Genomic DNA, 24,235 nt, shown 5'->3' on the forward strand with positions numbered 1-24,235 from the left:
GAAAAGTTATACCAAAATGAATTTGTTGTACAGATATAATTTAATAGAAACTGTTGCAAAATGGATTTGTTACTTTTGTAATATAATTAATGTTTTCTATTCTAGTTATTAATGTTATCTAGATGAAGTTGCTTAAGAAATGGTTGGTTAACACTCTACCAGTCCAGCTCAGGTGTCAGAGAGCCACAGTCCTTTTGTATATTACCTGATGAAATGGGAGAGTTCCCTGATTCCCCTCACAGGATGTGTGACAGGATTGTGGTTTGCCTGCTTGATTGATAGTCGCTGCTGCTCAAACCCTGCGGGGAGGGGGAGCACACAGACGGACAGGTGCAGGAGTCCAAGTGGGCATGTGTTACAGTGTGCCCTTGTAGTCCTGCCCTCCATGGATGGCTTGATGTTAACAAGCTCAATAGACCCTCTGCCTTTTCACAAGGGTAGAGGGCCAGTGTGACAGCTTTCTGTATCCTGAATTCTTGCCCAGCATCCCAGAAGTACTGGGTCACACATGGGCTTGAAGGAAGAACTCAGGGTTTTATTGAGTGGCGGAGGTGGCTGTCAGCAGGATGGATGGGGAGCTGGAAAGCGGATGGAGTGGGAAAATGATCTTCCCCTGGAGTTTGATCGTCCAGCGGCCGAACTCCTCTCAGTGTTCGGATGTTCCTCCTCTTCTCACTTTCTCTGCCATGTCATTCTGCCGTTCATCTATTTGTCTCATCTCTTCGTCTGCTTCTGGAGCCTGGGATTCAGGCTTTATATGGGTACAGGATAGGGTGTGTGGCGGGCAAAAGGCAACTTTTTAGGTGCAAAAACAGGAATGCCTGTCCCCATCTAAGGCTGCAGGTCTCCAGGCTTGAGGGTGGGGCCTTTACCAGGGAACTGCCCTCTTCTACCCAGTGTTTCCCTGTCTCCTGTCCATATGACTGTAACAGTTATGAAACCAGGAACATATTTTTAAAGGCCTTGGAAGATAATACACAGCATCAAAAGATACATTAGTTAGGATTCTAAATCCTCGCCATTGTAACTATTCTTAATTATTGTGAAGCAGCAGAAAATAACACAAAAATGTACCACACTCTAGCAGAATATGGTTAAATGTAAGCAGGGGTGGGTTTATTGGTGTATGATAATTAGAAGGGATGGTTTACCCTATATATGTAGCCATGAAGAACAGTATAAATATGCTATCCCTGTTACTGCTGGTACAAAAAGGGCCTGTGATACCCAGTGTAAACGTTTGGTAGGTAGGAAAAGGGCTCTGGACTATGAAAGACCAAGGAAGTGAACACTTTCATTTCACCTAGACTCATGAGTGCTGTTGATTCTGCTGTATCGGCCTTGTCTGCTACAATTTCCTTCTTCATTACTGCTACTCTCTATAGCTCATAAAGTCCTACTCATGATTTCCACTGGACTGAAATATAGCATAGTTCTTCCTGGTCTAGATTCTACTCTTGGAAATGCACAAACAATGGATAAGAACTGTGAACAAGAAGATTCCATAGGATTCAGCCTATCAGAGAGGACCTTGAAGTTCTGCTTTATGAGCCTGCAGGCAAAGAGTGATCATTTACCTCTCAAGCAGCCTCTGGTCCTCTGCCTTTGAGCCATCAAGATGCCTATGTCTTCTCTTCCAGCAGCTATTTTGTCTCACATGACAGCTGTTAACAACGTGCCTCCTCCTCCACTTCACAGTATACCAAGTGAGTGGGAAATACTTTGGTGTTCTCATTCATCTACCATTGTTTTCAGTGGTTCTTACCCCAGATATGACAACTGGGGTTATTTCAGGGTTGATAGCGACATTGGCAATCTTATTGACAGTGCTGAGGAATGGAAAGAGCATAGATGTGTAAATCCTGCTTGGTCTACTTGAAGTCATTTCAGTACTCTAGGTCTTAGGTACTTTTTCTTTGTAAAATGAGGATCTTTATGAACTCTTAGAGCTTCAGATACATTGAAAGGTTTCTAAAGATGAAAGAAAACAAAGGCTCAGAGAGGCCACATGTTCCACCAGCTATCATGTTCCTTTTTCTAGCAGATCTTCTACTCCCTACCAAGAGTTGGTCCTACTACCCTTAATGGGATAATTAATACTTAATATTCTCTAGGAGAATTCTCATTTCAATTTGACGAGGAAAAAAAGATAATTCCTACTATTCCGACTGTGAAATTTATTCCTATTTAACTTTTTAATTTTCTAGTCTTTTACTTATAAGAATTAAGTATAGAACTAGATATTTCAAAGTTTATACAATTGACAGTATTTTCTCATTTTATGTAATTGGTCTAAACCTATAACATTTTCTTAAGATTGTAAACACTTCTTATGGCCATAGAATTTATAGATCTATTATTTGAGCACCATCATTCTGACTTATGTATGAGTCCCAGTGTTAGTTAAGATTTTAAAAAAATACGTGGATAACAAAGGTAATACTTGTGACCCTTTTCAACTTCAATAAAGCATTAACTCTTATTTTGTTATTCATCGGGCAGATTTATAGTATTGATTTGAAGAAGCTAAGCCATGCATCCTTTTCCCTTCCTGTGAGAGTTAATTTCTCCAAATACATTTTAAAAAATTAATGCTCATAGTCTCCAGGTTAAAAAGGTATCACAGGTGGCAGTTGATACTCCTTGAACGGGTACACTGATGTCTTGAATCGTGTTAGATAAAATCCTTATGGTAAACAAAATTAATTCCATTTGTACATTTGTATTATCATGAAAACATTCTTGCATCTGGTCAAAGTTTTCTAGTTCTACTTGAGTGGAAATAAGAATTAAGTGCAATTTTGCTGAAGAAACACAGCTTCCACTATTCAGGCTTTATTTGTGAAAAAGAAAATAAAAGTCACCATAAAATAATATTTTTAAAAAGCCCAGGAAACTCAGTAGCTGGGAGTTAAAAGATCAAATTAATTTAGAATCAATGAGATGAGATTTGTGCTACCCTCTGTAGTGCCTCCCAAGGACACTTAACTTCTGTGAAGTGATTAAAAGATGAAAAATCAGCAGCAATTTAGATCTCAGAACTGAATCGAGCATAATGGAAAGCGGTGGAGCTCCCAGTGTTCTCTTTAGAGGCTCCCACTTGATGTTTCTATGTCTGAGACTTCTCTTTGAGGATGTGCCCGGCTTGCCTTAATAACTGTGTCTTTTTGCTAACTGTAGCAAGGCCACAATTTCCCTTAGCAAACACTGATTGTCTCGCTGCTGAAACAATGATCTCATGGAAGCCAATGTGTGGTGAATGCTTTCAATTTATGAAATGACTGAAGCTGCATTACAAAGGATATATAAATGAGTTTAAAAGGCAATGGGCATAAATAGGAATGCATATTTACATACCTAAAGAGAAAATCCAGCCATTGTATACATCCTCGATACTTTGTATTTGTTGAGTTAGGTTGGATTTAGTGACTAATTCAACTTCTCTGGAAGTATTTATTTATTTATTTATTTTTATTTATTTTTTGAGACGAAGTCTTGCTCTCTTGCCCAGGCTGGAGTGCACTGGTGCGATCTCCGTTCACCACAACCTCCGCCTTCCAGGTTCAAGCAATTCTCCTGCCTCAGCCTCCTGAGCAGTTGGGACTGCAGGCGTGCCTGGCTAATTTTTGTATTTTTAGTAGAGATCGGGTTTCACTATGTTGGCCAGGCTGGTCTCGATCTCCTGACCTCGCGATCTGCCTGCCTCAGCCTCCCAAAGTGCTGGGATTTACAGGCGTGAGCTACCATGCCCCAGCTCTCTGTATTTATATGTGAATATTGTTAATTGACTGCTTTCTATAGTTAGTATGTAAACATTTAGCATGCTATGTTATTTCATGTATTTCTTACAATAACTCTGTGTCTTTGGTGGATAGAATAGTGGTTCCAGTGATATCCATGCCTTAATTCACAAATGAATAGGTTATACTACATGTCAGGGAGAATTGAGGCTGCACATGCAATTAAAGCAGCTAATTGGCTCACCTTGAGATGGGAGATATTCCGGATTGTCTGGGTGCCCGCCACAGTTGTGAGAGCCTTTATAAGTGAAAGAGGAAGGCAAGAGAGTCACTCAGAATGATATGTGAGAAAGATGAGAAAGACTCGACTGGCCATTGCTGGCTTTGAAGATGGAGGGGGGAGAAAAGCCAAGGCATTCAGGCAGCCTCTAAAAGAGGGAAAAGCAAATAAATGGATTCTTCCCTAGCGCCTCCAGAAGAATTGCAGTCCTGCTGATGTGATTTTAGCCCAGTGAAATCAGTTTCAGAGTTCTCATTTCCAGAACTGTTAGATAATACATTTTTATTGTTTTAAGCCACTAAGGCAGTGGCAATCTTTTACAGCAGCAATAGAAAATTAATACGTGTTCCAGTTTACACTTAAGGATAATAAGGCTTAGGTTTCACTCTAAGGTTCACACAGATATTAAGTAGCAGAGGCTCCTCATAGCGTCCTCTGTGTAAACGAATTCTCTCTACTCACAACAACAAAGCTAGCAGCATTCTGGATTGCCCCTTACCTCCTGCCCTGAATTTCTTGCCCATTTGGCTTCTTAGATGCTATTAATGTATGGGAGGCAACATGTCACACATCTTCAAACACTCCTTCACTGCTATCTTGTTGACTCTGAAATTCAGACTTAGACACTTCAAGTAGTTAATCTTCTTGAGCTAGTTTACTGCTTATGGTTCTTTCTTCTTTGAAACTTTCAAGTCTTCTCCTTTTCTGGTCTCTTTGACTTCTGTCTCAGGATTCTTCACAGTTTGCTAACCTTAGGGGAAGAATGAACGCTCTCACAAGCAAAAGAGTTGTTCCACTTTTCGTTCTGGATGAGATTTATTTTAAAAACATTATAGCTAGCAAACTGTACAATTTTACCACATAAGTGAAATGGCATCTGGTTTAAGTACATACATGACCCATTATTATTGTAAGTTGTTTCCCTGAAGAGACAGAAAAAAAGGAAAAAATAAGTCTTATTTTAAAAAATTTTTAATGGAAGGCAAGAAGCTGTTCTTCACTACTTGGTTTATGGTCCAGTTAACTTTCTTTCTTTGGGTAAATTTGCTGCTACTCTATTTTCTTCACACTAATTAGGCTTATTCTTCTGAGGAAGAATGGGTTTAAAAATATGCTTTCCATTTTGACTACTGGTTGACTTGAAAAAAAATTTCTGTGCTTTTCCAGTTCCAAAAGTGTTTCAAGTTCACCAGACATTTCTAGATACCTTTCATTTGTTCCAACATATGAGTTGGAGAAAAAAAAAAAAAAGCATTCAAGATAAGACCAGAGACACGTCAAGAAATTTAGAAACAAGATAGTACTCTTAAGCGAATGTTTTTCTTTGCTCTTTTTCATTTTATGGCTTTACATTTACTGCAAATCTGAAAAGACTGTGTCATCATTCCTAAGAGTTCAAAGGCATTTTCTATAATTTGAGAGTTTTCCCGTTCTTTGGTAGCCAAGGATTAAAGGTATATATTTGAAAAAGTGAATATTGTACCATTTAAAAGTTTTAAACCATTCAAATCCTAGGAATGCAGGTAAGAAAAAAAAGAGGCTTGCCAGTGAAGAAGAAAAACAGGGAAGTGGATTGTGTAATGTGTAAAGAAACCAAGTTTAAGAAAAAGAAAGAACTAAAATCAATAAGAATGAAAATTCCAAGAAGGAATAAAAGGTGGGAAAAAGGTTGAATGTGTCCATTTCTGTATCTATATAATCAATGATAGTCGCAATGGGATGTGCCATCACAAAATTCAGAAGTATTGAAAAATTTTTTTCCTTGCCTTAAATTTTTAGGATAAAAGCCAAATTTTTAATCCCAAGGAGAAAAGATGGGTGTTTTATTGTAAAGCAAATATTTAGTCTTTTTTTCCTATTACTGTTATAACTATTTTGATGTACTTTGTGTCAAACCATTTCGAGTGGCCTTTAGAAATTAAGCTGTGAGAACTTAAATGTGAGCTTGATGGTACCTGGGAGTTCAGGCAGGAAACAGGAAATGGTGAAGTCAATTGCAATGCCTTGCAAATCATATCTCTCCACTAGATGTCAGGCTAGGTCTCCCCTGCGTCTCAGGCTACTGCTCTATCAGTCTATTTCAGAAATTAGTCCTGTTATTAGTTCCATGTTACCAATCCTTCAGCCAACTGAAGATGCTGGTCCTCCAGCATCTTTCACGGAACTGATCTCTGGTCTTCCTTCCAACATATATTGTGAACTAGATTTACTTGTCTGATAGGATGATTAAACTTTTTGATCACTTTAACTCTCCATCCAAAAGCTGTCAGGGTCCTACTCTCCTTTAAAACTTAGATTCTAATCTATTTTCCACAATCTGGCATTTAAATCTTTCATGATTAGGCTAAAATCTGTCTCTTGTGTTCTAGATCTTATTCTCCATTGATGTAACTCTCCTCTACAGCTAAAACACTTTGTTATTCCTTAAGCTTATCTGCCAATACTGATTAGAGGTATAGGAAGATTTCAAGGTTAAATTAAACATTCAGATGGACACACTTGGCACATATGTGGAGTAAAGTTACAGCCTTCCATAAGGACACTGTTAGGGGTTCCCCTTCTGTGGAAAAAGTCCCCAGATGCCTAGGCTGCAGCCCACACAGCCAGCCCTCTTTGGCTACCTACATAGTAGCTCAGGTTTAAGGCAGTGAGAGTCACATAGGGCAGATGCTGAATTGCCCTGGCTTAAAACCCTCATAAACCATCGTTTTTAATAAAAATTCCGAAGGCACTGCTTCCAAGTTTCCTGTAAGAAAACTCTCAATTACAAGAGTTAAGGTACTCAAGGGTAGCTCATTTCAGTGACTGCTCATCAGGTATTCATACATCATCTGTAGTGCTTCCTAGTCCAAATGCAAGTCATCAATCCAAGATCATTGTTATCATAAGCAATGTTGCCCAGCAACACTGTTAACTGTACCTTAATCTGGCCTATAAGGAACAGAGCTGGAGAGTTCCCATGCTGATAGGAAAACCATTCCTTTAATTACACCATCATAATCTTCACCATACTGTCATGCCTTAGCTCATGTTTCCTGTGTTTGGGTTTCCCTTTGCTCTTCCTCTGTTTGTTCTTATTTCAGTTCTTCAGAGTTTTTGTAAATTACTTTAATCTCCACAAAGACTCTCCTGACTTTTCCAGTATGAAGAAACTATATATACTATTTAATATAATTGTATTTATTAATTATAATCACATTTTGTATAATCACATTTTATATAATCATATTTATATAATTTTTATAAGTCACTATAGAGCCAAGAAGTAGGATTATTGGATCATATGGTAATTCTATTTTTAATATTTTTGAGGAACTTTCATACTGCTTTCCAAAATGATTGTATTAATTTACATTCTCACCAACAGTGTATCAGGGTTCCCTTTCCTCCACTTTCTCTCTAACACTTATCTTTCGTTTTTTTGATAGTAGCCATGCTAACAGGTGTGAGGTGGTATCTTGCTGTGGATTTAATTTGTATTTCCCTGATGATTAGAGATATTGACCATTTTTTTGTTGGCCATTCATAGGTCTTATTTTGAAAAATGTCTATTCAGGCCCTTTGCCCATTTTTCAAGTTGGACTATGTGTTTTCTTGTTATTGAATTGTTTGAGTTCCCTATATATTTTGGATATTACCCCTTTATCATAGGTTAGTTTGCAAATATGTTCTCCATTCTGTGGGTTGTCTCTTCACTCTGTTAATTATTTCCTTTTCTGTGCAGAGGCTTTGTAGAGTTATGTAATCTAATTTATCTACATTGACTTTTGTTGCCTGTGCGTTTGAGAAAGCTGAGGTAGGAGGATCGCTTGAGCCCAGGAATTTGAGGTTTCAGTGGGCTATGATCATGCCACTGCACTCCAGCCTGAGCAACAGCACAAGACTCTGTCTTTTTTTTTGTTTTTTTTTTTTTTTAGATGGAGTTTCGCTCTTGTTGCCCAGACTGGAGTGCAATGGCGTGATCGCAATTCACTGTAACCTCCGCCTCCTAGGTTCAAGTGATTCATCTGCCTCAGCCTCCCAGGTAACTGGGATTACAGGCATGTACCACCACGCCTGGCTAATTTTGTATTTTTAGTAGAGATGGGGTTTCTCCATGTTGATCAGGCTGGTCTCAAACTCCCAGCCTCAGGTGATCTGCCCACCTTGGCCTCCCAAATTGCTGGGATTACAGGTGTGAGCCACCACACCTGGCCAAGACCCTGTTTTTTTTTTTTTTTTAAAGGATGAATTTGTGGAGAATTGATATATTTATAATATTCAGTCATCCTACTCAATAACTGGTATCTTTACAATGCTCAGTCTACCTCCTTCTCAGGCTCAATGGCTCACACCTGTAATCCCAGCACTTTGGGAGGCTGAGATGGGAGGATCCCTGGAGGCAAGGAGTTTGAGACTGGCCTTGGCAACGTAGTGAGACCCTGAGTCTACCAAACAATAAATGCATAAATAAATACATCTTCTGCTTCAAATTTATGTAAGTGTTCTTGTATGCCACTAAATAAAATTTATTCCTGGGTATTTTATCTTTTTTCTATTATGAATGATATCTTTTTCTAATTGTAAAGTCAGTATGTGAGAAATATTAAATTTAAATTTTTAAAATCTTTTGAAATAATCATAATCTTACAGATGTTGGAAGTTCAGATTAAAGGAACTTATTTTTCTAGAGCAATTTGACATTCCATCATCCCCATACTTTAGTGTGTATTGTTAAAAAAACATTGTTACATAATTACAATACAACTATCAAGATCAGGAAAATTAACATTGACACATTACTGTAATCTAATCTTTGGACCCCATTCAAATTTGGTCAGTTGTTCTGATAATGTCCTTTCTAGTAAAACAATCCAATTCAAAATCTCATGTTTTTCTGGTCAATGTGTCTGCTTTATGCCAGTACCATACTATTTTGATAGCTTTATATTTTGAAATCAGACAGCGTGATACTTCTAGCTTTGTTCTTTTTTCTTGAGATTGCTTTGACTCTTCAGGATCTTGCTGTCTTATCTCTTCAATTTCTTTCAGTCTGGAATAGTTTCTCAGTTTTCCAGGAGACTACAAAGTAGTTATTTTATAGAATATCTTTTAATTTGGTTTGTGTGATATTTCCTCATGATTAGATTTGAGGTAGACATCTTTGTCAGAAATATCACAGGAGCGATTTCATGTTCTCCTTCCATCTTATCAGGGACCATATGATCTCAGTTTGTCCCACTCTTGATGATACTCACTTTAGTAATGATTAAGGTGATATATGGAGAACTTTCCACCTGTAAATGTACTCTTTTCTCTTGTTAAATTAATATGTTTTGTGAAGATGTATTTTAAGGTGTATAAATATTCCATTTCTCATGAAATATTAAATTAACATTAAATAGATACATTGACCATTTTTTATTTGGGTTAAAAAAATAAAAATTAGATATATGAACTGTGGGGTTTATATTTTATTCAAAGAGTTTTAAGGAGTTACTTTAATTATATATTTGGATCACATTGGTCACAGTTTGGACAGTGGGAGCCACTTTAAGTTGGTTTGAGCATTTCTTTGCTTCTGACACAGTGAGATTTTTCAAGCTCTTTTCATACTTTCTTTGTCTGATCCCTGGAATCAGCCATTTTCCCTAAGAGCCCTGTCTTATTTTAATGAAAATTTAAGATTTGGGTGCTCTGTGTGTCTTGATCTTAGGATGCCGTTGCTCCCAGGCCCTCTCAGTGGACAGATCTAGGGAATACAAAGTCACATTTGTATTTGTTTGTATATCAGTTTATATGTATATATATATTAAAAATTGTGAGTTTACACTGATTTCTTTAATCCTAATGCAGCACCACAGGCTCATTCTTATCTTCTCCCTTTCTGTATTTCTAACTCCCATCTCTGAAGTGATAAAGCTTTCTCCTATTAGCTTTATCATAACACCTTTGAGCAGTTTCCTTGTTTGTAATCTATCTTCCATATTCACTGCCGTCCATTCTGACATTTAGCTCTGCGACACTCCCTCTGCCTCACACCTCACAACTGCTGTCCTTACCTGGTTGTTCTGAGACTCTGCACAGGCCCACCTTAATGTGGATGCCCTCCACACTCTGGTCTTGGATGCTGTGATACCTTACCTTTCACCTCACCTACTCCTGGCATAGATGTCTACCATCTGCTGCTGTCCCATTGGTCTTAGGACTCACTGTTCAAGGAAAAGGGCAAGCTGTTGAATTAGTTACTTCTGGAATAAGCCACTTCAGCAAGTACTCTAATGGGTTTCTGGCTTATGTACTTGTTTTCTATCTATATAATTATAATAATAGCAAAAACTGATTTGTATCTTTCTTTCTAATTTCTATATCTTATGCATTTCTTTTATTAAATTGTGTCCTTTGGTACTTTCAGAAATTTGTAGCACTAGTGTATATCTTTATCTCGTTCCTGAATTTAATGCTATTGCTTCTGGTGTTTCAACATTAAACATGATTCTATCTTTTGGTTTGATCTACCTACCAGCTTCAAAAAAATAAACTTTTTTCAATTTAAGCTGCTAAGAACTATGTTGAATTTTACTGAATACTTTGTCTGTATTTGGGGAGATTATAATTTTAAAAATTTCAACTTGTGGAAAATTATATTGCTATATTCACTAATTGAATTTTCTTTGATTACTTGCATAAATCTTACTTTGTTGTATGATCTTTGTTAATATGTTGCTGGGCACTATATCCTTATATATATTTTTGGAAAATATTCATGTGTATTTGTGAGATTAATCTCTGGTTTCCTTTTTCATGTTTTGTCATATTTGAATCTAATTGTTTTGCTTGCTTCATCAAATAAATTTAAAAACTTTTCTATGTTCTGAAATATTTAACAAGCAAAAGTATTGTCTCTTCCATGAAGATCTGATGGAATCCTCTGTGATAATGCCTTGTTTGATGCCTCTGTATGTGTGTATGTGTGTGTGTGTGTGTGTTTGTAGTGGAGGAAAATTGCTTTGAGATTATTCCCAGTTTTTCAAGGCAATTAATTTACTTAGGCTTTTCTCTCTCTTCTAATGTCAAATATAAGATACATTTTCCTTAAAAAATCATTTTTGTTTAGTTTCAGTTTTTTTGACCTTACATCTTTGTGTAAAACATTTTTTTTTAAATTTCTTTTTAATGATATATACTGTTAGTTCACAATTTTCTTATGTTGGGTACTTATGCCATTCTTTTTTAGATATGCCTGTGATTTACTTTTTTCTTTCCAAAGAACCAGCTCTTGATTTTTACTTTTCTGTATTTTTTGTTTTATAAATGTATTAATTGCTTTTCTTTGTTTTCTCCTTTCCATTTTTCTTATGTATTTTAATTTTCTTGTATTAAATACTTGAGTTAAAAGCTAATTTTTTACTTTATTCTATCTTTCTTCTTATCAATCATTTTTTTCTTCAGAGAAATACTTTAACTATACTCTGTAGGTTCATGAAAGGATTCACTATTTTTACTTTATGTTTCATAGTTTTAGTTTTAATATCCTCTTTTGATTTAAGAATAAAATTTGGTACATGATTAATATATGTAAAATCTCCTACATCCTTAGTGATTCATTTTCTATTTGATTTTTGTTGGATGACTAATGGGTTATTGGGGTTTATTTTGCCTCCATTTATACCTTCAATTTTTGCTTTATGAATTTTGATGGTATATAATTTGGAACAAAAATGTTTAGTAGTTTGATTCTATACCTAAATCAAATCTCTGTTTCTTAATTTATGAACTTTAGACAATGCATATGTGTAACCTAGTATGAAATGAGAAAAATTTCCCTCTTCACATATTGATTTTGTTACAACAAATATTTATGTCCTTGGTTGGTTATATTCATATCTTTAAATATTAAACCTTTATTATTTTTAATATTTCTTAAACTGTAACTATTAATTATCTACTTTGTAAGGGAATATGTACAGATATATATTACATGTTCTCCTCTGCTGAGACTTCACATTTGTTACTCATTATTTATACTATCTCCATTATAACCTGTGAATAATTTATTTATGTTAATGTTTACAAAATTTGCCTACACTTTATTAGTATAGTTTGCATCCTATTTAAGTCTTAGTTGAATGGGTATATGATTTCTTCACCCAGTGCTTACTAGGCTAAATTTGATATCCAAATAATATCTCTTAGGTTTCATATTTATTAGTTGGGGAATAATATTTATGAGTCATATTTTTTTCTTCCCGGAGGTTGCCCTACTCTTTGCAGGACACTGCTGTGGAGAAGTCTGTGGCCAAAGTTTTTCACACTTGTAGAAGGCTTCCTCTTTTGGCTTGCTGCTAAAATAATTATTTCTTTATCTTTGAAATATGGTAACAATTAGTTGCTAATCGAGTAACACCTAGAACATCTAATCTTTTTTGTAAATCATGTATCATGATTTCTCTTTGCCTTTCTGGGTCATGGTATTATATTTAATTCTCCAGATTCAAGTGTTTATATAAGTATTCTTGCATTATATCTTTGAGCATTTTTTGTCTACTCTTATTTCTGTTTTCTTATTCAGAAATCATTTTTACATATAGTATCTGCTCCCTATTTTCATTTGTTATTTTCTCCTTTGTTTATATTTTTCCTATTTATTTGAGTGTATTAGCCTCTGTATCTATGACTATATTTTCTTAAATCTTTGTCATTTTTGCAGTTTCCCATGTGGATTTTATTTCTGCCATAATTTTATTTTATCTTCCTCTTATTTCCTGAATATTGCCTGCTTGTAATTTCTTTCTGTTTTCTTATTTATGGTTAATGCCTTATAATTTTGTTTTTCTTTCATCAAAGCTGTGTGTGTGTGTGAGAGAGAGAGAGAGAGAGATGGAGAAGCATGGATTTTTACTTACTTCCTGGCATAATTATTACTCTGGTGCATACTATTTGATTTTTATTTGCTATTATAAATTAATCATTTTTACCTTATCCCTTAGAGCATATTGTGCTTAGGTTTCAGGATTATTAAATAGTGGTTATTTTTTGAAGGTAGATTACTTGTTAGAAAATAAACGGTGGTGGAGAGTGCCCTGGTTCAGCAGACAGATTGAATTTTCTTGTATGTTAATGTTGAACACTTTTCATCAACTCTGTTCTGTTCTTTTCCCTAAACAACATGCCCCTAATTCGTGCTGTCATCATTTATATTCCGAAGGTTCTGTGTAGTTATTTGGCCATAATCTATTTCTTTTCAGTGACTGAGATCAGCTGCTTCTGTGTGGATTGCCACTTACATTGTCCTCTGTATTATCACAACAACTTTATTCTGAAATAAAATGACTGTTATGTGGGACCCTTGTTTAACCCCGCCTTTCATGAATGTCATTGGTTCAAGGGTATCCCTTTAGTCTGCCCATGTCGGAACATCTTCCCATTTCCAGTAAGGTTTAATGACTGCATCCTTCAGAGCTGTATCAGCTTCCCCTGGAAAACTCTTCCCTTTTTCCTCAAACAAGAGAAGTATGCATTTTCTCTTGTACCTCTTTTACAGTTTATTGATGTTTCACTATTTGGTTGATATTCTTCAGAATTCATAGTTAGAAAATATGGTTAATCCTCAGTTTTACTGTAGACCAGGCTCCTTCCCCCTACTTCTATTTTTTACTCTTTATGTTATTGAGTGGGCTGTTTGTCATGATGAATAGATTTTTAATGCCGAAAAAAATGACATTCACTTGATGTTCAATCTCATGTAGATTGGAGATGAAATAATTAAATATGATCTTCTACAAGAAACAGGGTGGTTCTGGAGTTTTGAAAGTATTCTTTTAATAACATTTTTATTTCTACTTACCTGCCTTTGTTATTTTTCCTTGATTTGATTTTCATTGCACGGAACTGACTCTCACCTGACAAATTAGAGTCACATTATTATTACTTATTCATTATAATTTACTAAATAGTATTTAAATCCAATCATTATGATAAGTTCTAGTGTTTTGGTTCAAGATGAATAGAAAATGGACACTGTCTTCAGGGGATCGTCATAAATCTGAAGAAATATAGATATAAATTAAAAAGTCGTAAAGAAAGATATTCTTTCTTTACGTAAAGTGCCACTATTCTTGTGGTGCTATAAGAGCACAATGGAAAATACATTTACCTTTGTCTATGGAAGACGGGTTTCAAAAATTTGTCACTGGTTAACTTCTGAGATGGATCTGAAAGTATGGATGAGTTTTTTAAGTTGAGTAATGATCCAAAGAGAATATAATATCAAAAGGACAAGATATGTTCATGGAGCACCCAGAACATGCGTTGTTGAAAGACGGCGAGAATGAGGCCGGGCGCGGTGGCTCACGCCTGTAATCCCAGCACTTTGGAAGGCCAAGGTGAGCGGATCACGAGGTCAGGAGATTGAGACCATTCTGGCTAACACAGGGAAACCCCATCTCTACTAAAAATACAAAAAATTAGCCGGGCATGGTGGCGGGTGCCTGTAGTCCCAGCTACTCGGGAGGCTGAGGCAGGAGAATGGTATTAACCCAGGAGGCAGAGGTTGCAGTGAGCTGAGATTGTGCCACTGCACTCCAGCCTGGGAGACAGAGTGAGACTCCAAAACAAAAACAAAAACAAAAACAAAACGGAGAATTGGGGAGGAACTTAAAGGGTGGTCTTCAATGAAGTCACGGAATTTAATTTAGGTACAATTATAAAAAGCATGATTACATACAAAGGGGTTTAAAGTAAGAAAGTTTAACAATCACATTAGAATTTTAGAAAGTACTGTGAGAGTAGCCTGGAGGATGTGTTGGGGAGGAAGAAGCTGAAGTCAGGGACATTAGTTAGGAGATTATTGCAGTATTACAGGTGAGATTCAAAAAGAACCTGAAATAAGATATTGAACTGTGGCAAGCATGTGAATAGTACTACTTCACAACGTACACATCACATGGCCCTACTTTGTGACTTCTGATTAACGACAATCCTTATTGTCATTAGGATAAGACGAGACACACGGTCAGTCCTTTGTATCTGAGGTTTCCCTGTGCAGACTCAACGTGGGATCCAACATATTAGAAAAAATAAAAAAAATAATAATACTACAATGAAAATAATATAAAATACAAAACAATGCAGTATAACACTATTTAAATAGGATTTATACTGTATTAGGTATTAAAAGTAATCTAGAGAAGATTTAAACTATATGGGAAGATGTGCATAGGTTATCTGAAAATATGCCATTTTACATGAAAGACTTGAGCACTTATGGATTTTTGTGTTGGAGGGATGAAAGAGGTGTCCTAGAACCAACACCCGGTGGATATTGATGGACAACTGTATTTTGAAAATATTTAGGATATATTTAAAAAGAGGTAGAGTTGACAGTCTTTGTAACACTTTGGTCCTGAAGAGGAAAGGGCAGAATAAGGTCTCAAGATTGGTTATAGATACAACAACAAAAAAAGAAAACCTCAGGTCAATAACCTTAATGAACGTCAATGAAAAAATCCTCAACAAAATATCAGCAAACCAAATCCAGCAGCACATCAAAAGCTTATCCACCATGATCAAGTAGGCTTCATCTCTGGGATGCAAGGTTGGTTCAACATATGCAAATCAAGAAATGTGATTCATCACATAAACAGAACTAAAGACAAAAATCACATGATTATCTCAATAGATGCAGAAAAGGTTTTTGATAAAATTCAACATTCCTTCATGTTAAAAACTCTCAATAAACTAGATATCGAAGGAACATACCTCAAAATAATAAGAACCATACATGAAAAACACACAGTCAATATCATACTGAATGGGCAAAAGCTGGCAGCATTCCTCTTGAATGCCAGCACAAGACAAGGACGCCATCTCTTACCACTCCTATTCAACACAGTTTTGGAAGTTCTGGCCAGGGCAATCAGGCAAGAGAAGGAAATAAAGGGTATTCAAATAGTAACAGAGGAAGTAAAACTATCCCTGTTTGCAGATGACATGATTCCATATCTAGAAAACCCCATTTCCTCAGTTCCAAAGCTTCTCAAGATGATAAGCAACTTCAGCAAAATCTCAGGATACAGAATCAATGTGCAAAAATCGCTAGCATTCCTATACGCCAACAACAGACAAGCAGAGAACCAAATCATGAGCAAATTCCCATTCACAATTGCCACAGAAAGAATAAAATACTTAGGAATACAGCTAACAAGGGAGGTGAAAAATCTCTACAATGAGAACTATAAATGACTGCTCAGATAAATCAGATATGACACAGACAAATGGAAAACCATTCCATGCTCATGGATAGGAAGGATCAATATCATTAAAATGGCCATCTGCCCAAAGCAATTTATAAATTCAATGCTATTGCCATTAAACTGTCATTCACATTCTTCACAGTATTAGAAAAAACTATTTTAAAATTCATATGGAATCAAAAAGAGCCTCAATAGCCAGGCAATCTTAAGCAAAAAGAAAAAAGCTGGAGCCATCACGCTGCATGACTTTTAAACTACACTGCAGGGCTACAGTAACCAAAACAGCATGGTACCAGCATAAGAATAGACACATAGACTAATGGAACAGAGTAGTGAACCCCAAAATCAGTCCACATATCTACAATTATCTGATCTTCAACAAACCTGGCAAAAATAGGTAATGGGGAAAATATTCCCTATTCAATAAATGGTACTGGGAAAACTGGCTAGCCATAAGCAGAAAATTGAAACTGGACCCCTTTTTTTACACCATATTCAAAACTTAAGATGGGTTAAAGATTTAAATGTAAAACTCCAAACTATAAAAATCCTGGAAGACAACCTAGGCAATACCATTCAGAGGCATGGACAAAGATTTCATGATGAAGATGCCAAAAGCAATTGCAACAAAAGTAAAATTGACAAATGAGATCCAATCAAACTAAGAGTTTCTTCACAGCAAAAGAAACTATCAGCAGAGTAAACACACAACCTACAGAATGGGAAAAAAATTTTTGCAAATTATGCATCTGACATAGGTCTAAGATCTAGCATCTATAAGGAACTTAAAACAAATTTACAAGAAAAAAAAAACCATTAAAAAGTGGGCAAAGGACATGAATAAGCATTTCTCAACAGAAGACATAAACATGGCCAACAATCATATGGAAAAAAGCTCAACATCCCTGATCATTAGAGAAATGCAAATCAAACCACTAAGACACTATCTCACACCAGTCAGAATAGCTGTTATCAGAAAGTCAAAAAAGTACAGATGCTAGTGAGATTGTGGAGAAAAAAGAACACTTACACCCTGTTGTTGGGACTGTAAATCAGTTCAACCGTTGTGGAAGACAGTGTGGCAATTCTTCAAAGACCTAAACACAGAAATACCACTGAATCCAGCAATCCCATTACTGGGTATATACCCAAATGAATATAAATCGTTCTATTATAAAGACACATGCACACTTATGTTCACTGCAGCACTATTCACAATAGCAAAGACATGGACTCAACCTAAACACCCACCAATGATAGACTGGGTAAAGAAAATGTGGTACATAACACATGCAGTACTATGCAGCCATAAAAAAGAATAAGATTATGGCCTTCGGAGGGACATGGATGGTGCTGGAGGCCATCTTCCTTAGCAAACAAACTCAAGAACAGAACACCAAATACCGCGTGTTCTCACTTGTAAGTGGGAGCTAAGAGATGAGAACACATGGACACATAGAGGGGAACAACATACACTGAGGCCTACTGGAGGGTGGAAGGTGGGAGGAAGGAGAGAATCAGAAAAAAATAACTAATGGATACTAGGCTTAATACCTGAGTGATGAAATAATGCATATAACAAACCACCATGACACCCGTTTACCTATATAACAAACCTGCACACCCTGCACATTCCCTGGAACTTAAAAGTTAACAAAAAATAGATTGGTGATAAAGTTATTATAAGTGGTAGGGATTTTCTTAATCCAGACAAAATTCAGGCGAGGATCATGTTTTATGTGGCAAAATAAACATAGGAGAAATATTGAGTGAAGTTTTGGTTATCTTGAGTTTGATTTTCCTGGGCAACATTCACGTGAATATTAGTGGAGCACCGGTTAGAGATCTGGTCTAGAGTTTGATTTGAGTATCTTAAAATCAATGTGATCATTGAAGACATGAATGCAGATAAGATTATGCAAAAAGAGGATCTAAGCTGAGAAGAGAAGACAGGGGTAATGAGAATGGATTCTTGGCCAACATCAATGCTTGAGGTAAGAAGATAGCATTCAGTGGAGCAGTCTAATAAGGGGAAAGCAAGAAAGGAGAGAATGGTGTTGTGTCTGGAATTGGTGGGTTCTTGGTCTCACTGACTTCAAGAATGAAGCCACGGACCCTGGCGGTGAGCATTACAGTTCTTAAAGATAGTGTGTCCGGAGTTTGTTTCTTCAGACGTTCAGATGTGTCTGGAGTTTCTTCCTTCTGGTGAGTTCGTGGTCTCGCTGTCAGGAGTGAAGCTGCAGACCTTCATGGTGAGTGTTACAGTTCTTAGAAGCAGTCTGTCTGGAATTGTTTCTTCTTCCCAGTGGATTCGTGGTCTCATTGGCTTCAGGAGTGAAGCTGCAGACTTTCGTGGTGAGTGTTACAGCTCATAAAGGCATGGTGGACCCAAAAAGTGAGCAGCAGCAAGATTTATTGCAAAGAGCAAAAGAACAAAGCTTCCACAATGTGGAAGGAGACCAGAGCCAGTTGCTGCTAACTGACTTGGGCAACCTGCTTTTATTCCCTTATCTGACCCCACCCACATCCTGCTGATTGGTTCATTTTACAGAGAGCTGATTGGTCCACTTTACAGAGAGCTGATTGATCCGTTTTGACAGAGTGCTGATTGGTGCATTTTCAGTCCTTGAGCCAGACACAGAGTGCTAGACAGAAAAGTTCTCCAAGTCCCCACCAGGTTAGCTAGATACAGAGTACCAATTGGTATACTTACAAACCTTGAGCTGGACACAGAGTACTGATTGGTGTATTTACAAACCTTGAGCTAGACAGAGAGTACTGATTGGTGCGTTTACAATCCTTGAGCTAGACACAGAGTGCTAGACAAAAAAGTTCTCCAAGTCCCCACTAGGTTAGCTAGACACAGAGTACTGATTGGTGTATTTACAAACCCTGAGCTGGACACAGAGTACTGATTGGTGTATTTAGGATCCTCTAGCTAGACATAAAAGTTCTCCTAGTCCCCACCAGATTAGCTAGATACAGAACGCTGATTAGTGCACATACAATCTCCGGCTAGATGTAAAAGTTCTCCAAGTCCCCATCCGCCTCAGGAGCCCCGCTGGCTTCACCTAGTGGATCCTGCACTGGGGCTGCAAGCGGAACTGCCCTCACCAGTCTAGAGTCGCGCCTGCACTCCTCAGCCCTTGGGCGGTTGATGGGACCCGGCGCCACAAAGCAAGGGCGCCCCTGGGGAAGGCTGCCCCCTGCGGGGGCCCACCACAGTGGGGGAGCTCAGACATGGTGGGCTGCAGGCCCAGAGCCCTGCCCCGCGGGGAGACAGCTAAGAGCCGGCCAGAATTTGAGTGCAGCACCGGTCGGCGGGCACTGCTGGGGGACCCGGCGCAACCTCCGCAGCTGCTGGCATGGGTGCTAAGCCCCCCACTGCCCTGGGCCTGCTGGGCCCGCCGGCCGGCCCCTCAGTGTGTGGGGCGCGCGGAGGCCGCGCTCGCCTGCACTCGGACTGGCCCGTGAGCGCCGTCCAGGCGCAGCCCGGGTTCCTGCGGGCACCTCTACCTCCACACCTCCCGGCAAGCAGAGGGAGGCAGCTCCGGCCTTAGCCAGCCCAGAGAGGAATCCCACGGTGCTGTGGTGGGCTGAAGGGCTCCTCAAGCGCCGCCAGAGTGGACACCGAGGCCGAGGAGGCGCTGAGAATGAGGGCTGCTAGCATATTGTCACCTCTCAGTGTCACAAAAACCTAGTAAGAAGAACCTTTAGTGTCAAACATCACAGAGGGTAAGATGTAGACTGAAAAGAGGTTATTTGACTAGAATCTACAAGGTCTCTTATGATCTTAATGAAAACAATTTCGAAAAATAATGAAGGCAGACAATTAATTATAGTAGATGGAGGAGTGAATTTGGGTTGGGGAAATAGAAAAGATACATGTAGATTATTTTTTCCAAAAATGCTGGGTATAAAGAGAAGTTATTTTGATAATTTGTTGTAAAACATTGCCCCTTTCCCTTTTGTGTGTTCCCCACCACTCCCCTGCTGCCCCCATTTTCTCTTCTCGGCTAATACAGTTCTATTTTAACATCTTAACCCACCCAGTCAATGAACAGGGATAATCTAGGCACACTTGGGAATTGTCCCTGTCAGTGTACCAGCGTTTATTAATAGAAGACTTTGATTCAGCATTATTCTTTGGCCGCTGAAGGTTTGTTTAGTCACCCTTTTTGGGTGCCTTATTCTTATCTAATATTATGTTATTTTAAAAAAAGTTAGCTTTGAGATTTTTGAAAACAAAAACTAGTTGAAAAATGAGTAGATACACTATGAACCGTTAACATACGTATGTTTAGTGACCTCACTAGATAGGTTTAGACTTATTTTAAACATACTCCTTCCCGTAATTAAATCACTAATCCAAGTATATATGAAGACTTAGTAATGCTTATTGTCTCTGAAGGATCCTTTTCTTTATTTTCTGCCATCCAGCTTCATGTTCAGTACTTTGGTCCTATGCTAGAATTCACCTTCTGCTTATTATTGTGTAAGGGCTGCTATTCTTACTACAAAAAGTTTGTTGCCAGTATTTCTGTTGCTATGGCTGCTGAACTGCTGCTTTGTGCTCTAAAAATTATATTAAGCAAGGTTCCATTTATCGTTGGATTAATTATTAGAGTATGTACTCTAACTACTTTGAAGGCATTTGACGCTGTGCTTTCCCGCTAACTCTGCTCTGATATTTCCACAGGATCAATGTGATATTTTTTTCTATGGCTATACTGTCCATCTCTTTCTTGCCTCCTAGCCACTCAGATAAGCCTGGTCTCTGAGTAAATTGTGGCTATTTACAGAATTTCTAAGGCTTCACTTATTCTATTGCTTCCTCTTAGCTTTTTGTAAAGGGTGGTTATATACCTCTTAAAGGAAAGCTTGTTGGGGAAAAATAGTTTAGTTACATTTAAAACAAAAACCATTTCTAACTTCCATCACATGCATACTTAATTTACCACATGCACACATATGAAGATATATCTACCTTAAATAATCATTAACACATATAAATGATCGCCAGTATAACACATAAGACATTGCAATTTAGCTTTTCTATTCCAATAATATACAGTGGGCCTTATACCAATAAAGATAATTGGTTTTTTAATTGCACAGTGGGTTTCTAGTTAAAGATTAATATTCTAACCCTCTTTCAAATATACTCTAGTCTAAACCCTTGATTTTAACTCTATTATAGGGTTAAGTCTTCTCTGCTTCTGTCAAAAGCCAGGCTAAGGCAAATTCATCAGGGAAAAACAAGGCTGGAAAACAAATGTAAACTTTGTACTCTTTGAACCTCTTTAAACTTTATCCCTGTATTAAATTTGATCGCAAGAAAAGCTCAACATCTGCTCTTTACAAAGTTACAATTTCGTGGTGAAGCCTTTGGCTTTTTTTCTTTTTAATGAAACTGCTTTCAAAGGCAAGATCCATTATGTTGCTCAACACCCTCTGCAGAAAGAGCCTTGCGACAAATACCTCTCAGAACTGAGGATCAGCAAAGAGATGTTTTGATGAATTAAAGTGTTCTTCTGCTAGGCTGTGAGTGCTATCCAGCCCATTCTATTTTTGAGTTTACTTGGCTGTTCCAAGCCTACTATGAAGCCTTGACCTCTACTGCTATAGCTTTTCTCAGGCAATGTTACTGTTAGATAAAAAGCAAAGTAGTAGTTTAATCTTTCTATTCTTTGCTAGCAGTTCTTAATCTTATTTTCTCCGTTCTATAATTCTTATTTTTTTGGTCACCTGCTTTAAATGAAGAATAAAGAATATTTACCTTTTTAAAGCCTCCCATTTTTAGTTAGAATTTCTCAAACCCTGACCTTTTTCCAAATGTCTGTGGCATCATCTCCCTTTCCTGTCCTGACACTATTCTTGAACACCATTAGAAAAATAGGCTAAAAGAATATTTTATAGAAGTTCCTTCCTAATCTGTGTATATAAAAATCTATGATTAAGATTTTATGTATCAGAAATATTAGTAGACTAAAAGGTAGTTTAGATATATTTAAGCTGATAGCTTGGTTCATTTAAAATAAATTATTCCATATGATGCTAACACACAATTTGGTAATTTTTGTTTGTTTGTTTTTTAAGGCTCTACCTGAGTAATGTGGGTAAGAAAATGCCTAAATCATGTAATCAGTATTTCCAAGTTTATTAAATGATATGATTTATATGGATAGCAATCAGTTGTCTGCTTAAATTTGCCTTATTTCAATTTCTAATTTAGAAAAGCAGTGTTTGTTATTGGTGATTAATAACCAATTTGTTATTGGTGATTAATTTAAAGGATCACAACACTTTTAAGCGAAGTCAAATTTTATGAGTCAGAAAACTAAAAGTTTTTAAAACAGATAAATGTGGATGTCAAATTCCAATTCTTCATAATTAGAATGTGGTCAATGAATGCATTTTTTAACGTTTGAGAAATGCATTAAACCACTGATTTTCTCAATAACTTTTCACTAAAGAAAGGAGTAATATGCCTAAGTGAGTATTTATTATTGCTTTTTTTTTTTTTTACAACAGTTCTAACAGCACTTATTCTTCTGCAGTAAACAGAAGGCCTGTAATGTGACTGCCCATCATTGTAAAGATGCTATAATACTCAATACTCTATCTTCCTTTCCATCTAATTTGAAGGATATCAGCCCGTTCTGGCACTGAAGAAGAATGACAATTAGTTTGCTTTTTGACTGTGATTACTATCTTTCTGCTCTTAAAGACTTCTTTATGATTTGCTTACATTTGATCTTTAGAAGGAATTGCAAACTGAATCCAGACACTGGAAGGTGCTCTGAAGAGGGGGAACCAAAGATGGGGACCTGCATAGGACCGAATAGGCCGGCATATGTAGGATTGAATCAAAGGGCAAGAGTGAAAGTGAGAGACAAATTAAGAAAACTCTTACTCAAATTGTCATGTCTGAAGTTCTGGAACCAGTTCACCTTCTAACAGTATTGGATAGGGCTTCTGCATGGCTTGCTTTAAGAGAAGTGACATTATATGAACACAGACAAACTTCAGCATTTGCTGGAAATAAAAAAAATGCCAGACTAGATTTGACATCAATAAAAAACATTAAATTCTTTCCTCACTTGAATCACCCTATTCAGTTCGACTTGTGTATCAAACAAAGACTGTTAATACCTCACTTCCATAGTCACTGAATTCTTTCACTGTGATGAATGTTTGCAGTTAAACTCTATTTATATACTTGCTTAATAAGATTATGGAAAATTACTGAATTTTTTAATTGATTTTTTTTTCAGACTTGAAAAAGTCTAAGCACATTAATTATGGCCAGTTGAATGCATTATGCCACATTAGAGGACAACACAGGTAAGCTATTCATGCATTTCTTTTTCTGTCATTCAAATGAATATGAGTATTTTTGTTTTAGGGATAAAGTATAGTAATAAACCATTGCTGGCTCTCACAGGTACCTGATTTATCACACAGATAAAAACAGTTGAAAACCTGGAGGTTATTTCTTCAGATTGAAGGGGCAGAATATATATGTCATACCTTAAGGAAACAATTTAGTGTGAAACAAACATAACTCATCCCTAGCTGGCCCTTTCTAGTACTTAAAAAGCAGTCATAAGGGGAAAAGCCTTAAGTGGTTGAAAACACACATACTGAGTGAAGTAAGTACCTGAGCAGTGAATAGGGAATGCCTCGTTGAAATATACTGGAACCAGAGAACTAGGAAATATCACTGTTCAAAGCTCAGGATTCCTAAGATGTGTGATACTTGAAGATTTAGTTTTAAAAGATCTATTTCCTTGACAACTCTTTTCTCCAAGTGGGATTTTCAGAATTATAAAACTGGTTATTTCCTTCCATATCCATCAGTGACCACCCACCCTCTTACCTTCCTTCACTCATCCTTCATGGGACTGCTGAGGAATGCCTTAGGTTTGCAGAGTTTTCTCTCTCTACTTTAAAACATCTCCAAGTCACATCCTTGTACT

General features: G+C 37.1%; 1 protein-coding gene across 3 annotated transcripts in view; it reads left to right on the forward strand.

Moving 5' to 3' along the window:
- The first annotated feature begins 1,456 nt into the window (after positions 1-1,456).
- Positions 1,457-24,235, forward strand: part of CNBD1 (cyclic nucleotide binding domain containing 1) — a 533,550-nt gene continuing 510,771 nt past the window's right edge. Inside the window, exons 1-2 of one of the 3 annotated variants that reach the window (XM_017962161.3) lie at positions 1,457-1,706; positions 23,531-23,600. In XM_017962161.3, the coding sequence (XP_017817650.1) occupies positions 1,619-1,706; positions 23,531-23,600 (158 nt within the window). In that variant the 5' untranslated portion in view covers positions 1,457-1,618. The remainder of the gene's footprint in view (positions 1,707-23,530; positions 23,601-24,235) is intronic. The other 2 variants (XM_031669659.1, XM_031669661.1) reach the window with 2 other exon arrangements.

This window comes from Papio anubis, chromosome 8 (genome assembly GCF_008728515.1).
Source record: "Papio anubis isolate 15944 chromosome 8, Panubis1.0, whole genome shotgun sequence".
Lineage (NCBI taxonomy): Eukaryota > Metazoa > Chordata > Mammalia > Primates > Cercopithecidae > Papio > Papio anubis.